This window comes from Ranitomeya imitator, chromosome 6, assembly GCF_032444005.1.
Source record: "Ranitomeya imitator isolate aRanImi1 chromosome 6, aRanImi1.pri, whole genome shotgun sequence".
NCBI lineage: Eukaryota > Metazoa > Chordata > Amphibia > Anura > Dendrobatidae > Ranitomeya > Ranitomeya imitator.
The window spans coordinates 184,761,164-184,781,428 of NC_091287.1; the positions used below are offsets into that span (position 1 = coordinate 184,761,164).

Sequence of the window (20,265 nt, forward strand, 5' to 3'; positions counted from 1 at the left end):
TCTGGGTACACATGGCTCCCAGCAATGAACCTATATTGTCTTTCTGCTGAGCAGCATGTTTGAACCTTAAAGGGTTATTCTCATCTCTGCCTTTCATGGCCAATGTGGGAATAACTTGTAGATTTCAGGCAACAGAGGCAGGGTACTGAAAACAGCGGAGCACAGCAGCTCTGTGCCATGTGAGCTCCTCCCATAGAAATGAATGGTGGTTACAGAAACGGTAGTACAGCGAGCATATTGTTGCACAAACAAATAGATACTTATACCATTTTTACACATTACAGCATAATTTTAAAAAAATTAAAGTATTTAATTTAAATAATGCTTTATTTCAAATAATCAATTTCCAAAATACAGTAAAATAGAGAACCGTCATCATTCTAGAGAAGCGAAGCCTGTATCCATTCAGTCTTCTAAAACATAATTCGGATTCACTACCAAAATATGATTTTCCTCTGAAGCTTCATCATCATTTTTCTCATCTAGGGATTTTAAATCAGATTTGCTGAGTTCTATCAATATATGATCCTTAAAAAAAAAATAAAAATGGAGAAAAAAAAAATCGAATTAACAGTAGAAAGTTGTAACGAAAGGCATTTCCTAGAGCTCAACAAATTTATTCCAGTGGAATTGAATTCTCAAACTTTATACAAATTTATATTGTTCAGAAAATTGATTTTTTGCAATTTGCTGCAAGTGAATTCCCGCCAGCATTTTGCTGAGCCATAGATCGCTGGTAAAAGGTTAACAAACAACTTTACTTTGCATACATCTTTAGCCTTTCACACTATGCTGTTAGCTTTTGGAGATCGAAAACAACCGATAACACTGTGCGCCGTTCTGTTAGGACATATCGAACTTCTACATTTGTAAATGTGGTTGTAATACTTAGTAACATGGACCAGTTGAAGCGCAAGTTAAGCGCGAAACGTTCGTTGTCAGTCATGTCTCTCCCTTGAAATCCCCACCCCTGCCTTCACGCTGGTAGCACCATCGCACTTTATGCAGTTGTCCTGAATGAATGAAAATAAAAATGGACTGACTTCTTCAAACCAGGTGAGTGCTGTTTTTCTTCTACTTTTTTTGAATAAATTTTGACCATTTATCATAGTTTGACTGTTTTTACGACTGTCTTGCTACACAAAATTGTTTTTTTCCATTAATATTACTTACTAGATGGTTGCCCGATTCTAACGCATCGGGTATTCTAGAATATGTATGTCCACGTAGTATATTGCCCAGCCACGTAGTATATTGCCCAGCCACATAGTATATTGCCCAGCCACATAGTATATTGCCCAGCCACATAGTATATTGCCCAGCCACACAGTATATTGCCCAGCCACACAGTATATTGCCCAGCCACATAGTATATTGCCCAGCCACATAGTATATTGCCCAGCCACATAGTATATTGCCCAGCCACATAGTATATTGCCCAGCCACATAGTATATTGCCCAGCCACATAGTATATTGCCCAGCCACATAGTATATTGCCCAGCCACGTAGTATATTGCCCAGCCACATAGTATACAGCACAGAGCCACGAAGTAGATTGCCCAGTTACATTGTATATTGCCCAGTTACATTGTATATTGCCCAGTGACATAGTATACAGCACAGAGCCACGTAGTATATTGCCCAGTTCCATAGTATATTGCCCAGTGACAAGGTATAAAGCACAGAGCCACATAGTATATTGCCCAGTGACGTAGTATACAGCACAGAGCCACGTAGCATATTACACAGCCCATGTAGTATATTGCCCAGCCACGTATGACACAGGTTAAAAAAAAATAAATAAACATATACTCACCTTCCGCAGGCGCGTTGTAGCACTGTCGCCTGTGTGGGGTGCAGGCGGCATCTTCCGGTCCCAGGGTGTGCTGACATCACGGTCATGACTGTGAAGTCACGGCAGGTCCTTGTCATGCAGGACCTGTCATGACGTCGGTCACATGACCGTGTAGCGGTCACATGACCGTGACGTCACGGCAGGTCCTTTCCGCCCAGGACTTGTGATGACGTCGTTCACATGACCGTGACGTCATGGCAGGCCCTTCTGCCAGACCATCCGTGCGACCGGAACGTGCCGGTTTCATCGCGAGGAGCGGGAAAGGCGGGGTATTTTTTAATTATTTTTAACATTCGATGTTTTTACTATTGGCGCTGCATAGGCTGCGTCAATAGTAAAAAAACTTGGTCACACAGGGTTAATAGCAGCGGTAACGGACTGCATTACACCGCGGCATAACGTGGTCCGTTACTGCTGCCATTAACCCTGTGTGAGGGCAGACTGGAGGGGTGTATGCGGGCGCTGGGCAGTGAGTGCAGAGAGTAAGGAGCGGCCATTTTCTTCCGGACTGTCCACGTCGCTGATTGGTCGCGGCAGCCATGACAGGCAGCTGCCAAGACCAATCAACGAATGAATAACCGTTACAGACAGACAGACAGAAGGACAGATGGAAGTACCCCTTAGACAATTATATAGTAGATTTATATTGGTTTTAAGAGCATGATCATTTCATTGGAGAATCTCTAATAATATGGCTGTTCTGTACTTATACACTATGGGTTTTACTGTATGGATCTTGCTGAATCTCCTGTACCAGACAATACTTTACCGATTCTGCAGGGGATAGGGGTTGTATTGTGCACAGAGCAGTTCCTACCCTGCGGGTGGAAGCCTGCTATGGAGCTAAACGGATGTTGTACGACCAGTCTCTGAAAGATAAACCTGCCATTCTAGCTCTGCTGATATTTTTTCATCTTTAGAACACTCAGCTTTGCCACATAGTTGGCGGCATTTTCCTCCACATTTTACCCTTCATTACAATACAGTTTATTCTTCCTGCTACAATATACGCAAATGCAGGGCAACTGTTTGGTTAGCAAGACCAAGTTTTATAATCAGCAAATGTGTTTTTAGGAGCATGCCTCCCTCTATGACTAATAATTCCTGGAAGGATTTTCTTGTTTGCTCAATGTCTCTGAAAGCTTAGAATGGGTCCTGGATCTTCAATTTTACCTTAAAAAACAAATGGTGCACCATCTGTTATTCTAGGCACAGCTGGGTGTCCAGTACTCACATTGCTGCCATATTGGATGTATTTTTGAACACTGAAAAGCAAGTGTAATAAAATTTGAGGTGTCTTCCTTAGAACGTACAAAAAAAAGTCCTAAAATGCAAATTGTAATCTTTCAAACTTGTGTTCCATCAACTGCATAAAAAATTGTGGTATCAAACTACTCACTACCTCCATAGATGAAACATTAGAGGGTATGATTCACAGAAAATACATTAATGGGGATTTCTGTTGGTCTTGAACCACACAGGCTCTGCAGATATGACAGCCTATTCTAAATAGTGCCAAATTTGTGTTCCAAAATTCGCATAGTGCCCCTTCCGCTAAAATCTCTGCCATTTTTGTTTGGATACCTTTTGACTAGTGATGGGTGAGCACTAAACTGCTCGGGTGCTCGTTGCTTGGAATACTCGGGTACTCGACCCCAGCACCGAGCCCCGTGTAAGTCTATGGGAAACCCGAGTATTTTTACAGCGATCCCCCCGGGGGTCCTTTAAAGGTCTAAAAAGGTCTGAAAATGATGGAAGCACTGCTCAAATGACATGGAAACATCATGGGGATCGCCCCTAGAAGCATTTGACTCCTAGGTCACAGCTGTAAATAATGTTGTCAGAGTTTCACACCATTTTTACAGGTGCACCAAAAAATACAAAAACAAAACCAAAATGGATTTTTGCTGCGAAATATGTTAAGGTGCATCCTTTCCAGGGTAATGACTTGAATATAAGGCAAAATAATTAACCCCAGACCAAAATGTTCCTCCACCACTTGGGCTATGATCACACGCAGCGTTTTTGATGCATTTTTCAACTTTAGCATTGCTTTCAACCAATACAAATGCATTCACTGGGAAATATCATTGTAACCATTAACAACCCTAGCTGGCCATGTGGTGTGTGACACATAAGGAGACATGTTGTTCCGTTTATGAAGGAGGAACTCAAAAATCACAAAGCCTATTTTTAGAGGGGCATCAGGCGGCATTAATATTCTTAAAGGGCCATTATTAAACAGTGGGTCTCCTTGCTGTTATTGCCTATGCAGCGAGTGGCTGGGCTGCAAAGAATGATGATACACCCCTTTCACGAGAGGTACAGGAGGGCTTCCTGAAAAAAATGTTGCATTGAATGCAAGACCTGCTCTGCTATCAAGTCATATGCACCAAAGGAAGCCTTTGACCCCAGGTAATGGATGGCCACAGGAAAACCCACTTCACATTCTTCCGTTGGTCCTGCCAAACTGTTTTTATGCATTGAATGCAAGGGCCGCCTTGACCCAAACGTGCACTCACCCCAATTTCCCCTTGGAAGAAACATGGAGGAGGGCCTCATAAAAAAACTGTCCCATTACAAAGGGGTGGGTCTCCTAGACTTGTAATGCCCATACACTAAGTGCATGGGCTGACAAACATTTCCCCCTGGAGGAGTAAATTTGTTTTGTTTCAAATTAGCAACTGGCATCATAAGAACACCCTAGAACAAACATTTAGTGACTTTTGTGGATCGCCCCCGTGTAGGGCAGTGGAGTACTCAGTACCGGGCCCTTTGGCTTTCAAAGGGGGATTTCACGGTGGCTGACCCGGTCTGTGGCCCTCGGGGGGTCCGTTGATAAAAGGGAAAGGTCTTTAAAGGGGAAATGTTCGTGACGCCACCTGTGGTGTTCGGTCAGGATGACCGACGCTGCTTAGGGGTCTGCCAGGGTGATGTTATGGCAGCTAGATGGTATAACCTTCCCATAGGTGAAGTGTGTTCCCAGGGCTTCCCAGAGTGTAGATGGTGGATGGTGAAAGGCGCAGTGAAGAATGAGGACACAAGGTTGCAGTCTTTATCTTTTTACTGAAGGCTTCGGCATCCACAGTCCAGAGCACCAGATCAAAGGGCAGGTAGAGTTCGGCTGGTCTGAAGGCAAATCAAGAGTCCCCTTATCCAGGTGGAAATCAGTAGCCTTCCTCTAGCACCTGGATGTTGTAGTACCTAACTGCTAAGCTTCTCATAAAGTCCTCACAACGGTGTTGGTGTTCTAGATGTTAAGTCTTTCTCTCTGTCCCCCCAGATGGATAGGATCAACCCATATGACTGGTGGCTTGAGGCTTTTTACAGGGACTCTAGCACTCCCCGGCCTCCCATAGTTGCCACTGTGCCTCCTGGGTAAGGGTCTGGCAACTAATATGGAATTAGCTGTCCTGCCAGTGTCTGGAGCCAGGCTTGGAGACGATGACTCCCTCGGTGTTCCGGGTACCGGATCCTGCACCTCAGAAAGAAGGCAGCCTTTACAGGGCAGAACGCCTTCTGGTTTCCACTCCTTTTGCTATGACTTCGTTTCTCTCCCTCTACAATACAATTCTCCTTCAATGTCTCTTTCTTAGGATGCTGCCGCATCGGTAGGTCGTCGCAGCTCCGTGTCCTTCTATCTAGGCCTCTGACAAGATCCCACCCCTGTCAGGGACCCACTACCTGAGTGGAGCGCAGATAGCAGCTCACTGGGTGAAGCCCAGCCAGCTTCCGCCAGACTGGTGCTGCCTGGGTGAAACCCCGCTCGCTTCTGCCTAACTTCCTATCCAGACCACCAGTTTTACCTAATTGTGAAGAGTGCCCTACTAAATAAGAGCATAGCTCCCCCTGGTGGACAGGAGTGTGAAGTGTGTTGTGTGGTTTGTGATACCTGGTAAAGTGATTTTCTTTATTACCTTCAGACGTAACATCACTCCCCCCTAGAGGAGAATGACATTACTGCAACGACCAGGACGATGGGGCACTGCATTTGCGTCACGGAAGACAGTCACCCTGGTGTTACAGTGGTTGTGGATGATGAGGATGAGGATAAGAAGGAGGATAACATCAAAAAGAAAAAAAAAAATCAGGAAGCGTATACCCATGTGTGGTTGTGAAGAGGTGCATGAAAATACACCTCCCCAAAAAACACAATGTATTTGAGGAAATGTTTCTCTGTTTTCATTCGGTGGTGTACAGATGTCTTGCCAATTCAGCCCTTGCTCATTTTTATAAGAGCCAGCCTGTCAGCTTTTTCAGTTCACAGGCGGATGCACTTATCAGTTATAATCCCGCCAGCGGCACTAAAAACCCACACTGACAAAGCTAGCAGCAGGGCTGGCCAGGACCTCCAAGGCGTAGAGAGCCAGTTCATGACACGTATCCAGCTTGGATACCCAATAATTATAAGGCACAGAGGAATCACGGAGGACATTTGTTCAATCGGCAAGGTACTCCTTCAGCACCTTCCCAAACATTGCACTTTTTGTGAAAGCACCCATTTTCTTCGTGCCGACACGATGGAAGGGTTTGAGAAAACTGTCCCAGAACTTTGCCATTGTTCCCCTGCCTGTGCTGGATTGAACTTGTTTCTCTCACCTGTATTCCTTGGATGTACAACAAACTCCGATGTCTGCTGCTAGCGCTGTCAAATGGAAGATTTTTTTAGTAATTCTGCTACAAGGGCCCTCTGGTACTGCACCATTTTAGTACACCTGTCTGCCTCTGGAAGAAGAGATTGAAAGTTCTCCTTGTAGCGTGGGCCTAGAAATGTCACCAACCAGTAATGAGTCACCAACAATTGTAATAATGCAAGGGTCATGGGAAATGCAGCGCAATAAAATCAGCCATGCGTGCCAGACTGCTAACATGCAAGACTTCCATGTCCTCACCAACAGGATGACTGACCATGCTGTCCTCAGACCAACCACGCTGAACAGACAGCTGTGCTTGTAGTACAGTTTATACACATAAAAGTAGCTCCTGTTCTTCCTCCTCCTCTTTATTGTCGACCAATCCACATTGGGACGACATGAGGCTGGACTGTGTGTAATCACCCTGTACGGTTCCTTGCTCCATGTCCTCAGGCTCTCCCTGCAATGCATCCTTTTTAAATTGTGAACAGAGAGGTTTTCAGAATGCAGAGAATCTGGATGGTGATGCTAATTATGGCATCATCACCGCTCACCATCTTGGTGCAGTCCTCAAAGTTTTGGAGGATGGTACATATGTCGGACATCCATGTCCACTCCTGAGGTCTTATTTGTGGAGTCTGAACTGAATAATAGCACCTACCATGCCTGCATCAGCAGATGTAGCAAAGCTACCAGCCTGACCACCACCAGCATGATCGAGCACATGGCTGCAAAGCACCTGACTTTGTGGGCCGAACCCCAGGCTCAAGGAACACTCTGTGCAGGTGACACCACTGCTTCTTCCACTGTTTTGTGTACAAGCCAATCCCCGATCCCAGTCACCACGATTTCTCCCAATGTGCCATACCGGCATTACACTAGCACGTGCCCCACATTACCCATGCCGTCAACAATGCCGTTACTCGGAAAGTCCACCTAACCACAGACACGTGGACAAAAGCTTGTTGGCAGGGACGGTACAGCTCACTGACGGCACACTGAGTTAACATAGTGGAAGCCAGGACCCATTTGGACCTTGGGATGGAACACATCCTCCCCACGCCGAGGATTGCGGGCCCTATGTCAACCAGGGTTGACCCCACAGTCTACAGCTCCTGCACCACCACCTCCTCCTCTTCAGCCTCCATCTCTGAAATGAGTGCATCAGTCAGAAGCTGGAAGCACTGCAGCACTGCCTCAGCCAAGCGACAATAGGCTGTGCTGAAGCTAACCTGCTTAAATAACAAACCACACAATGCTGAAGAGTTGTGGACAGCTCTGAAAGAGCAGTCAGATTTTTGGCTCACACCGCTGAATCTACAGCCAGGCATGGTTGTGTGTAACAATGGCCAGAACCTGATGGGGGCTCTGACGCAAGGTGAGCTCACACGTACCTTCCCTGGGCCATGTGCTTAACCTCGTGGTTCAACGTTTTCTCAAAAGCTACTCTGAGCTGCTGGATCTGCTAGAGAAAGCACGCCACTTGTCTACCCATTTTAGAAAGTCAGCTACAGCACAGCAATGTCAAAGAAATATTGGCATGTACATGTTTCTTATTGTGCATAATCTTAACTGCTTCAGGGTTCAGAAACCATGGAATGGTTGAAGAGAAAGTCATATGCTTATTTTCTTGACAGTATAAAATAAAAGACGCTGGCAGCAGAGCCGCCACAAGAATGACAGCAAAATGGCTGGTAAAGCCACTTTAGGAAAAGGAGTTTTCCTGATGTGGCATAACCTGGGTAAACTGAGTAGCTGTGTCAGAGTCTAAAAGACGCCGTGTGCATATAGCCTAACTAACCCAACAAAAATAAATTGGAATGTTTTCCTTTGTTACATAAAATAATAATACTTACAAAGTGAATTAATCTGTAAATTACTTTTTCAATTAAACTTTTTCGAAGGATTAATTCAGTTTCAGTTTCAATGTCACTTTCAATTTCTCTCAGATACCAGTTAACCAGGTCACTTTTCCTCAACTGGCAGTCATCTTCCGCTGTATGAAAAACATCATTAGGTATGAAATCATAAAGTCTGACAAGTGCATGACACCAAGTCTTTTTCCCTTAGTACTTTATAAATTATTTTTCATAACTTAAAAGTAGATTTCACTAGTTTTTATGCTAAATATTAACACATGTCCTCATGTGGGATTTAAAATAGTAATGGCTAATAAACTTACTAATACTAATACTAATAAACTTACTCTGCATATATTCTTCAGTGCTTTTACTAAAAAGCACTGAAGAATATATGCAGAGTAAGTTTATTAGTGCATCTTAGGCCCCCTGTCAAAGGCCTCTCACTTGGAAATACAGTTCTCCTGCTTTTCAATGATGAGGGGCAAACACCCCGAAACAACAATTCTACAAATTGAGCTTCTTATTTGGCTTGTTATTATCCTATGTATTGTGGAAATACTTTTTAAAAGGGATTGTCCAGCCTTAGAGTGACTGGAGACTTGTGAATCCTCACAGTGCATGCACTATGCACTGAGAATTCTCCAGGGCTGGTGCCAGGAGTGGGCGCTTTCTGACTAGAAATGCCCAGTCTCTCTCAATACACTTGCACTAAGCGAGGCCACGTGCGTCTACCTGGCATATGACCACATGCATGCAAATCACATACTAGTGGTGACATGGATAACAAGAAAAAAAAAAGGTAAAATTGTGGAGGAGTGTGTATTTTCATTAAATTCCAACTTAAAACCTGTGCTCACTGAGGACATTAGGGGGAGCTGCGACAAGCTTTAGTCCGTATGGGCAAGTATACACTGTGTACAGAATTATTAGGCACGTTGTATTTTGATAACATGATACTTTTTATACATGCTGTCCTACTCCAAGCAGTTCAAACTTGAGAGCCAACTACCAAGTAAATCAGGTGATGTGCATCTCTAATGAGGAGGGGTGTTGTCTAATGACATCAAAACTCTATATAAGGTGTGCTTAAGGAAAGCTGAAAAACGACCACCTTTGAGCAAGAAACATAAGATAAAATGTCAAGACTGGGCCAAGAAATATCTTAAGGCTGACTTTTCAAAGGTTTTATGGACTGATGAAATGAAAGTAACTCTTGATGGGCCAGATGGATGGGCCAGGGGCTGGATCAGTAAAGGGCAGAGAGCTCCACTCCGACGCCAGCAAGGTGGAGGTGGGGTACTGGTATGGGCTGGTATCAAAGATGAACTTGTGGGACCTTTTCGGGCTGAGGACGGAGTGAAGCTCAACTCCCAGACCTACTGCCAGTTTCTGGAAGACAACTTCTTCAAGCAGTGGTACAGGAAGAAGTTGGTATCGTTCAAGAAAAACATGATTTTCATGCAGGACAATGCTCCATCACATGCCTCCAACTACTCCACAGCGTGGCTGGCCAGTAAAGATCTCAAAGAAGAAAAAATAATAACATGGCCCCCTTGTTCACCTGATCTGAACCCCATAGAGAACCTTTGGTCCCTCATAAAATGTGAGATCTGTAGGGAGGGAAAACAGTACACCTCTCGGAACAGTGTCTTGGAGGCTGTGGTGGCTGCTGCATGCAACGTTGATCGTAAACAGATCAAGCAACTGACAGAATCTATGGATGGAAGGCTGTTGAGTGTCATCATAAAGAAAGGTGGCTATATTGGTCACTAATTTTGGGGGGTTTTGTTTTGCATGTCAGAAATGTTTATTTCTACATTTTGTGCAGTCATATTGGTTTACTTGGTGAAAATAAACAAATGAGATGGGAATATATTTGGTTTTTATTAAGTTGCCTAATAATTCTGCACAGTAATAGTTACCTGCACAAACAGGTATCCTCCTAAGATAGCCAACTCTAAAAAAAAAAACCACTCCATCTTCCAAAAATATTAAGCTCTGATATTTTTGAGTCTTTTGGGTTGATTGAGAACATAGTTGTTGATTAATAATAAAAATAATCCTCTAAAATACAACTTGCCTAATAATTCTGCACACAGCGCACATGGGGATGGCAATAATAAAAAGATGATAATTGCAGTTTGCTCCTAATAGAGCTGAACAGGTAATTGCGGCTACAAATTAAGAAGGCAGCAAATAATAGGGCCCTTAATTTTGGTTGATTTTAACTATCTAGACTAGTGGTCCCCAACTCCAGGCCTCGAGGGCCGCCAACAGTGCAGGTTTTCAGGATTTCCTTAGTATTCCACAGGGGTTGGAATCATCACCTGTGCAGATGATCACATTACCACCATTGCAATACTAATGAAATCTTGAAAACCAGCACTGTTGGCGGCCCTCGAGGCCTGAAGTTGGGGACCACTGCTCTAGACATTCAATCGGACATAGGAAATTGCAGATTTTAGCACGACCAGAATATTCTATCTGCAGTTCAGGATATAAACCACCCAGGGGAGGTAATCTGCTGGATCTGGTCATGTCAAACAGACCAGATACAATTTCAGATCTACAGGTCAGGGAACATTTGGGAGGCAGACAACATAATACTAATATGGTAAGTTTCATTGTAATATTGAGTACAACATTTTAAATGGGGAAATGCAAAAACCTGGAACTTAGGAAAAGCTGAATTCAACAAATTAAGGGAAGAGTTAATTGTGCAGAATGGGACCATATCATGGTAGCTGGGAATGCCAAACATAAAAAGTGCACATATAAAGATATACTATTAGAATCCTGTAGCAAAACATATACCCTCTGGTAGTGAAATGTCCAGGAATAAAACAATCATTATGGATAAATAAGACAATACAAAGTATAACGTAAAAACAAAGGGCATTAAAAACCTTGAATGCCGAGAGAACAGAAATAGCATTTCAGGAGTATAAAGATGTCAAATGAAATGGAAATAAGAAATCAAGCTAGTAAAAGGTATCTAAAAAAAAACAAATTGCCATTGACCAACTAAATCCCAAATATTTTCTTAATAAGTACAGCTCTGGCAAAAATTAAGAGACCACTGCAAAATGCTCAGTTTGTCTAGTTTTTCTCTTTATAGGTATATTTTTGAGTAAAATTTAAATTGTTAATTTATTCTATAAACATCTGACAACATGTCTCTGAATTTCCAAGCAATAATTTTTGTATTTTAGTTTAGTTTAGTTTTAGAAAAACAAAAATGCTCAAAAAAAAAACAAAAAAAACAACAACAATGCTTTCAGACCTCAAATAATGCAAAGAAAATAAGTTCATAATAATTTAGAAACAACAATGCTAATGTTTTAACTCAGGAAGGGAACAGAAATCAATATTTTGTGGAATAACCATGATTTTTAATCACAGCTTTCATGCGTCTTGGCATGCTTTCCTACAGTTTTTCTCATTGCTTCTGGAGCAAAAATGTAAGTAGTTCTTCTTTGTTTGATGGCTTGTGACTATCCATCATCCTCTTGATTACATTCCAGAGGTTTTCAATGGGGTTCAGGTCTGGAGATTGGGCTGCCTATGATAGGGTTTTGATGTGGTGGTCATAGAAATAAAAATGGATGGTATCTGCTCCTTAAAAGATAATAGTAACAAAAATTTTAGAGGGCAAAGACAAAAGGCTGAGATATTAAAGCAGGCAAGTTTCATATGTGTTCACCAATGAAGTGAATGTTCCAAAGATCATTCAACAAGGCAGAAATCAAAGTTCACCAACTGATTTAACTAATTTTCAACAGGAACCATGCCTGTGTTTGAGAAAATTAATATTGATAAATTTCCAGGCCCAGGTGGCATTTATCCATGGATATTGAGGGAATTCAGCTCAATGATTGACAGACCAATGTATCTCATCTTGTTAGACTTTCTTTTAACAGGGGTGGTGCCAGGGGATTGAATGACGGATGTGGTGGATACCGGAAAGCAATGGTGACTGCAGTATTGTGCAAAGTTTGAGAATTGAGAGCATTATTTTATTCTCTGCAATATATTCTTATAACAACAGACAACCAGCATGGATTCATAAAAGAGAAGACAGGTCTAACATGTTGGATTTCTATGAGGAGGTCAGTGCATGTCTGGATTTTGGTAATGTGACAAATGTGATCTATTTGGACTTTGCAAAAGCATTTGACACTGTACCACAACAGCCTTATGCTGAAGCTCTTGAAACAGTGACTATTGAAAGCTATATGGAAATGGGTGAAGAACTGGGTAAAAGACCAGAAAAAGATGTAAATGGTACATTCTCTAAATGGGATTTAGTCAGCAGTGGGCCCACAGGGATCTGTGCTAGGACCAATTCTTTTTAATCTCTTTGCTCTTAATCCCATCCACAAGGTTATTAATAAAGTGTTAGTCTTTGGTGACGAAACCAAACTGTGCAGGATATTAAAATCTGACCTTGATATTAGAATATTACAAAATCATCTGGGTAAGATGACCGAATGGACAAACACTTGGCAAATAAGATTTAATGTAGATAAACAGAGTATTGCACCTAGGACAGAGTAATCCTATTGCAGCATGCACATTAAATGGGAGTGTACTCGGGACTGCAGAACAGGAGAAGGACTTCGGTATTCTGGTTACAAGTAAGCGGAGCAACAGTACTCAATGTCAAGCAGCAGAAGCAAAGTCAAACAAGATTTTAGGATGAATTAAAGATAAAATTCAGTGATCCTATCATATTATTACACCTCTATAAATCACTTGTGAGGTCACATCTAGAATATGGGATACAGTTTTGGGCTCCACATTTTAAAAATTATACTTGGAAGTTAAAGCCAGATCAAAGGCGGGCAAATAGATTCTCACTAGCAATGGAAGGCCTTTGTTATGATGAGAGTTTGGAAAAGTTGGGCTTGTTAGCTTAGGAAAAAAAAAGTTTTAGAGAAGTTGTCATTTATATGTGTAAATATGTGTGGACTAGGAGCACACATTACGGGTGGAAGAAAGGCAATTCTAGAAGCTAAAGAGGAATGGGTTCTTTACAGTTACAGCAGTTAGACTGTGGAATGTCCTACCACAAGAGAAAGTAATGGCAGAGACGATAAAAGCTTTTAAAAAGGGGCTAGATTATTTCCTAAGCAAAAATGGCATTGTGAGTTATAGAGAATTCTGTGACAAAGAATGTAGAATTGGTGGAGAAAGGTTGAACTTTATGGACCTAGGTCTGTTTTCAACCTATGTAACTATGTAATAGATGGGACTAGAGTGTGTCCTTCCTCTATAAAGAGGTTATTTGCATATTAAAAAGCACAGTATGTCAATTTATACTGCGGATGTTGCTACATATTTCACCTTTTGTCGTTGGTTGCACATCTCACCTCTTAAATTGCAGCATTCAAGAATATCTGTGGTGGTATTTATCACTATGGATTCTGTAGGAACATACCCCTAGAAAAGCAAATTGCATCAACTGGAGTTTAGACATACTGGTTCCAATTCATTTTTGCCATCTTTTTGTCTAGAATAAGGCACTTTAAGACAATGCTCAGATGGCGTCTTTAATGCAGAATTTTCCATGGGAAAAAATGATTAAGGAAAAGATTGGTCATTTTTGTGAAGCATCTTCTTGGTGCCTTTTCAATCACTGTTACAGGAGTTATTATAGTAGAAAAAAGAAGGGGCTGACAGCACTCACTCAAAGGGGCGCTCGTTCCGCGTCCAGGGAACCATCCCGGATACTCCAAACAGTCCAAAAGTAGATGAACAGTGCTCCAGCCAGGTGTAGTAGTATCAAAAAGAAAGTTTATTTCGCCATGAAACAGCAACGTTTCGACCAGAACCTGGTCTTTTTCAAGCATACACAAGGGTACAAAATGTCAGCTTAAATAGTGAGGATACCACACAGGGCACCAATCACGATCCAGCCGCTAATTGCTTATAAAAATACATCATATAATATACATCAGAGAAATATAAGGTCCATAGTGATCAATAAAAAGACACCCGCAAAATAGATAATTGTGAAATCATTTCAAAATACAACATTAATGCAGTGTTTATTTTCCATTGAGCAAACAGAATCCAGCGTTGTCATATCCATGGTAACAAACCGCCAATGTCAGTGCTCATAACTAGAGTTGAGCGACCTTGACCTTTTTAGAGTCGAGCCGGGTTTTGCGAAACCCGACTATGTCCAAAGTCGGGTCGAGTGAAATCGGCCGATTATGACGTAAAGTCGGGATCGACCGAAACACGAAACCCAATGCAAGTCAATGGGGCAGCATAGTCGGCAGTGAGTGGGGGCCAGGAAAACACCTAGAGTGCCCATTTTAATGTCAAAACCATCCATTCTTCTTAATGAAGCTTGTCAAGCGTAATTTACCTTATAATAATTGGAAGGCATTTGAAATTGGGGGTCATTTGGCTAAAGTTGTGGGGGGTAGGGCTGGTTCAAGTAATTAGTGGGCCCAGGAAATCTGGACCACGTCACGGCAGTGGAGCAGGGAGAGGTAAGTATTTCAACTTTGCAAGTGCTGTGAACCTGAGCAAGCAGGGGGGGCCCACTCGTTGGCATTGGCACTGGCACAGGGCCCCTCAAAGTACAGCGGTGTGTTTGCACGGCGGGGGCGCCTCCCACCGGCAGCAACACTTTTGCGTACTATGAGAGGCCCTGTGCCAGTGACGTCGCCAACTAGTATTCCTCCCCCCACCTGATGAAGGAACCTGCACTTTCATCTGCACCTTCCTCTTTGTCCCCGTGTAAGGTGGTATGGTATGCGGGAAGAGCAACCTGACTTTCAGCAGGGTCACAATGTTGTTGTGTAGCGTGCACGGGGAATGTTGCGTTATGGGTCAATGTACCAGCAGACTCATCCATCACTGGCTGGGCAATGGGCACGATGAAGTGGAAACACAGATATAGGCCCAAAGAAGAAAGTGGGCTAAATGCAGTTCAAAATTGGTAACACAGGAATAACCAGGGGGCATTGCAGTGGAGGACAACTGGAATGAGAGGCTGACACAGAGAGTAGGGCCAAATCAGTAAGTAGTCGAAATGCAGTTCAAAATTGGCAACCGTAGTAAACAGGCGGCACAGCTTTGTTCAGTGGAGGAGAACAGCAAGGAGTGGCAGACACCGATAGTAGGCCCCAAACCAACTAGTACGCCAAATGCAGTTGTTCCATTTAACCACAATTTAATGAGAGCCTGAAGATAGAAGCTCAGGAAAGGCAACCTGGGGAACACCTTGGAGTGTAACACACCATCTCTCTCCACCCCATACCCATTTTGTATGGCCTAATGCAGTGTACTTTTCTACAACTACTAAACGAGAGTCGGAAGACCGAAGCAATGGCAAGGAAACCTGGGGAACACCTTAGAGTGTAACACACCCTCTCTCTACACCCCATACCCAATTTGAAGGTCTAATGCAGTGTAGTTTCCAAGAACTACTAAACGAGAGCCGGAAGATCGAAGCTCAGGAAAGGCAACCTGGGGAACACCTTGGAGTGTAACACAACGTCTCTCTACACGACGGAAGGGCTGATTCTTAGGAAGGAAGGCTGTTGGAAATAAGCATTGCGCGTCCGAGGGTGATTAGATTCTTATTAGGTATATACTCACCCTCGGACGCGCCCTGCTTCTTTATTTGGAATGAATGTTTATTTGCAATGTGGTGTTGACTTTCTCTATTATTTTGGTAATTAATGATTTTATTATTTTCATTATTTTGCATCTTCTCGGCAATAATATAAAGAAGACGCGACAGGACAACACTCGGTGGATGCCATATGTGTGTTTTCAATTTAAAAAAACTTTCAGTTAACTACTTGCAGGAGAAAGTAATTGTAGCTGGTGGCCATTTTTAGTACTGTACCAGATTTTAGCTGTTTGTTTGTTTTTAATGTCAAAATGTCTGCATTTGATATCTCACCAGTATTTTCTTTTTTATAAGCAAAATCCTTTTTTTTTTATTTTATGATGTTGGTTCAAGGGGTACACGGGCAGCAGTAGACAGGTCAGTGGAGGCCTAGTGGAAGGAGGGACCGCAGACAGGCTTCGAAGCCCTAACATAATAAATTGGGCTGCCTGTAGGCAATTTAAAATTGGTTCCAGGGGAACACGGGCAGCAGTAGACAGGTCAGTGGAGGCCTAGAGGAAGGAGGGACCGCAGATGCGCCAATGTTTCCCCCATACCAAATTTGTAGGCCTAATGCAGTGTAGTTTCCAACAACTACTAAACGAGAGCCGGAATTTCGAAGCTCAGGAAAGGCAACCTGGGGAACACCTTGGAGTGTAACACACCCTCTCTCTACACCCCATACCCAATTTGAAGGTCTAATGCAGTGTAGTTTCCAAGAACTACTAAACGAGAGCCGGAAGATCGAAGCTCAGGAAAGGCAACCTGGGGAACACCTTGGAGTGTAACAAACCCTCTCTCTACACCCCATACCCAATTTGTAGGCCTAATGCAGCGTAGTTTCCGACAACTACTAAACGAGAGCCGGAATATCGAAGCTCAGGAAAGGCAACCTGGGGAACACCTTGGAGTGTAACACACCCTCTCTCTACACCCCATACCCAATTTGAAGGCCTAATGCAGTGTAGTTTCCAAGAACTACTAAACGAGAGCCGGAAGATCGAAGCTCAGGAAAGGCAACCTGGGGAACACCTTGGAGTGTAACACAACGTCTCTCTACACGACGGAAGGGCTGATTCTTAGGAAGGAAGGCTGTTGGAAATAAGCATTGCGCGTCCGAGGGTGATTAGATTCTTATTAGGTATATACTCACCCTCGGACGCGCCCTGCTTCTTTATTTGGAATGAATGTTTATTTGCAATGTGGTGTTGACTTTCTCTATTATTTTGGTAATTAATGATTTTATTATTTTCATTATTTTGCATCTTCTCGGCAATAATATAAAGAAGACGCGACAGGACAACACTCGGTGGATGCCATATGTGTGTTTTCAATTTAAAAAAACTTTCAGTTAACTACTTGCAGGAGAAAGTAATTGTAGCTGGTGGCCATTTTTAGTACTGTACCAGATTTTAGTTGTGTGTTTGTTTTTAATGTTAAAATGTCTGCATTTGATATCTCACCAGTATTTTCTTTTTTATAAGCAAAATACTTATTTTTATATTTTCTGATGTTGGTTCCAGGGGTACACGGCCAGCAGTGCCCTGGTCAGTGTAGTAGTAGTTGAAAGAATGGACCGCAGACAGGCATCGAAGGCCTAAAATAATAACACATGGCTGTAGGCAATTTTAAATTGGTTCCAGGGTAACACGGCCAGCAGTGCCCTGGTCAGTGTAGTAGTAGTAGAAAGAACGGACCGCAGACAGGCATCGAAGGCCTAAAATGAAAAAATTGGGCTGGCTGTAGGCAATTTTAAATTGGTTCCAGGGGTACACGGGCAGCAGTGGTGTGGTCAGTGGAGGCCTAGTGGAAGGAGTGACCGCAGACAGGCATCGAAGGCCTAAAATAATAACACATGGCTGTAGGCAATTTTAAATTGGTTCCAGGGGTACACGGGCAGCAGTGACCTGGTCAGTGTAGTAGTAGTTGAAAGAATGGACCGCAGACAGGCATCGAAGGCCTAAAATAAAAAAATTGGGCTGGCTGTAGGCAATTTTAAATTGGTTCCAGGGGTACACGGGCAGCAGTGACCTGGTCAGTGTAGTAGTAGTTGAAAGAATGGACCGCAGACAGGCATCGAAGGCCTAAAATAAAAAAATTGGGCTGGCTGTAGGCAATTTTAAATTGGTTACAGGGGTACACGGGCAGCAGTGGTGTGGTCAGTGGAGGCCTAGTGGAAGGAGTGACCGCAGACAGGCATCGAAGGCCTAAAATAATAACACATGGCTGTAGGCAATTTAACATTGGTTCCAGGGGTACACGGGCAGCAGTGACCTGGTCAGTGTAGTAGTAGTTGAAAGAATGGACCGCAGACAGGCATCGAAGGCCTAAAATAAAAAAATTGGGCTGGCTGTAGGCAATTTTAAATTGGTTCCAGGGGTACACGGACAGCAGTGGTGTGGTCAGTGGAGGCCTAGTGGAAGGAGTGACCGCAGACAGGCATCGAAGGCCTAAAATAATAACACATGGCTGTAGGCAATTTTAAATTGGTTCCAGGGGTACACGGGCAGCAGTGACCTGGTCAGTGTAGTAGTAGTTGAAAGAATGGACCGCAGACAGGCATCGAAGGCCTAAAATAAAAAAATTGGGCTGGCTGTAGGCAATTTTAAATTGGTTCCAGGGGTACACGGACAGCAGTGGTGTGGTCAGTGGAGGCCTAGTGGAAGGAGTGACCGCAGACAGGCATCGAAGGCCTAAAATAATAACACATGGCTGTAGGCAATTTTAAATTGGTTCCAGGGGTACACGGACAGCAGTGGTGTGGTCAGTGGAGGCCTAGTGGAAGGAGTGACCGCAGACAGGCTTCCAAGGCCTAACATAACAAACTTGGGCTGGCTGTAGGCACTTTTAAATTGGTTCCAGGGGTACACGGGCAGCAGTGGTCTGGTCAGTGGAAGTCTAGTGGAAGGAGTGACCGCAGACAGGCTTCCAAGGCCTAACATAACAAAATTGGGCTGGCTGTAGGCACTTTAAATTGGTTCCAGGGGTACATGGGCAGCAGTGTATGGTCAGTGGAAGTCTAGTGGAAGGAGTGACGGCAGACAGTCTTCTAAGGCCTAACATAACAAAATTGGGCTGACTGTAGGCACTTTTAAATTGGTTCCAGGGTAACACGGCCAGCAGTGGCCTGGTCAGTGTAGTAGTTGTAGAAAGAAGGGACCGCAGACAGGCTTCGAAGGCCTAACATAACAAAAATGTCAAAACAATGGTATTGTCAGTGCCAGGCATTGAAGGATGTCAGCGCCTAGACTACACATTGGTGAAGCTGTGAGAGATAATTTTGCTAGTGGTAGAGCACTGTTTGAGCTGGGGGGGGGAACTGTCTTGTGGCCGGCGTTACAGGCACAGGGCCCCTCATATTACAACGGTGTGTCTGACGTTGGGTGCGCACCACCACCGCCAGAGACACTTTATTGTACTATGAGGGACCCAGTGGCAGTGCCGTCGACCAAAAGCGGCCACACCCACCTCTTCAGACAAACAGCACTCTCAAGGGTCCAAGCGCAAAGTGGCGATAGCACGGCCCCGTGTGGGGAGTTTGGCCATTTCGTGAGGTGGAAACATGTCGTATGCTGGACAATCAGGTGAAGAAAATTACGAGATTGGAAAAGTCATTCAGAATAGTCCACAGGCAAGACCTTTTCATAGGAAAGCTAGGTGTCAGCCGGGCAGGGTGGGGCAAAAGATTTTGAAATCCAGTTGTGGTTCATTTTAATGAAGGTTAGATCATCTACATTTTGGGTAGCCAGACGAGTCCTTTTTTCTGTTAGTATTGAACCTGCAGCACTGAATACTCTTTCTGATAGGACACTAGCTGCCGGGCAAGCAAGCTCCTGCAATGCATATTCTGCCAATTCTGGCCAGGTGTCTAATTTGGATGCCCAGTAATCAAATGGGAATGACGGTTGAGGGAGAACGTCGATAAGGGATGAAAAATAGTTTGTAACCATACTGGACAAATGTTGTCTCCTGTCACTTTGAATTGATGCTGCAGTACCTGTCCTGTCTGCGGTCATAGCAAAATCACTCCACAACCTGGTCAGAAAACCCCTCTGGCCAACGCCACTTCTGATTTCTGCCCCTCTAACACCTCTGGTCTGCTGGCCCCTGGAGCTCGTGTGAGAACGATCACGGGCGCTGTGTGCAGGGAATGCCAGAAGCAAACGGTCAACAAGAGTTGATTGTTTTGTTGCTAATATTAGTTCCAAGTTCTCATGTGGCATAATATTTTGCAATTTGCCTTTATAGCGAGGATCAAGGAGGCAGGCCAACCAGTAATC

At 43.6% G+C, this 20,265-nt stretch overlaps 1 protein-coding gene across 1 annotated transcript in view; it reads right to left on the reverse strand.

Moving 5' to 3' along the window:
• Positions 1-405: 405 nt before the first annotated feature.
• Positions 406-20,265, reverse strand: part of LOC138643633 (maternal DNA replication licensing factor mcm6) — a 332,741-nt gene continuing 312,881 nt past the window's right edge. Inside the window, exons 16-17 of the mRNA XM_069732489.1 lie at positions 8,347-8,486; positions 406-528 (exon numbers count right to left, since the gene is read on the reverse strand). Of these exons, the coding sequence (XP_069588590.1) occupies positions 406-528; positions 8,347-8,486 (263 nt within the window). The remainder of the gene's footprint in view (positions 529-8,346; positions 8,487-20,265) is intronic.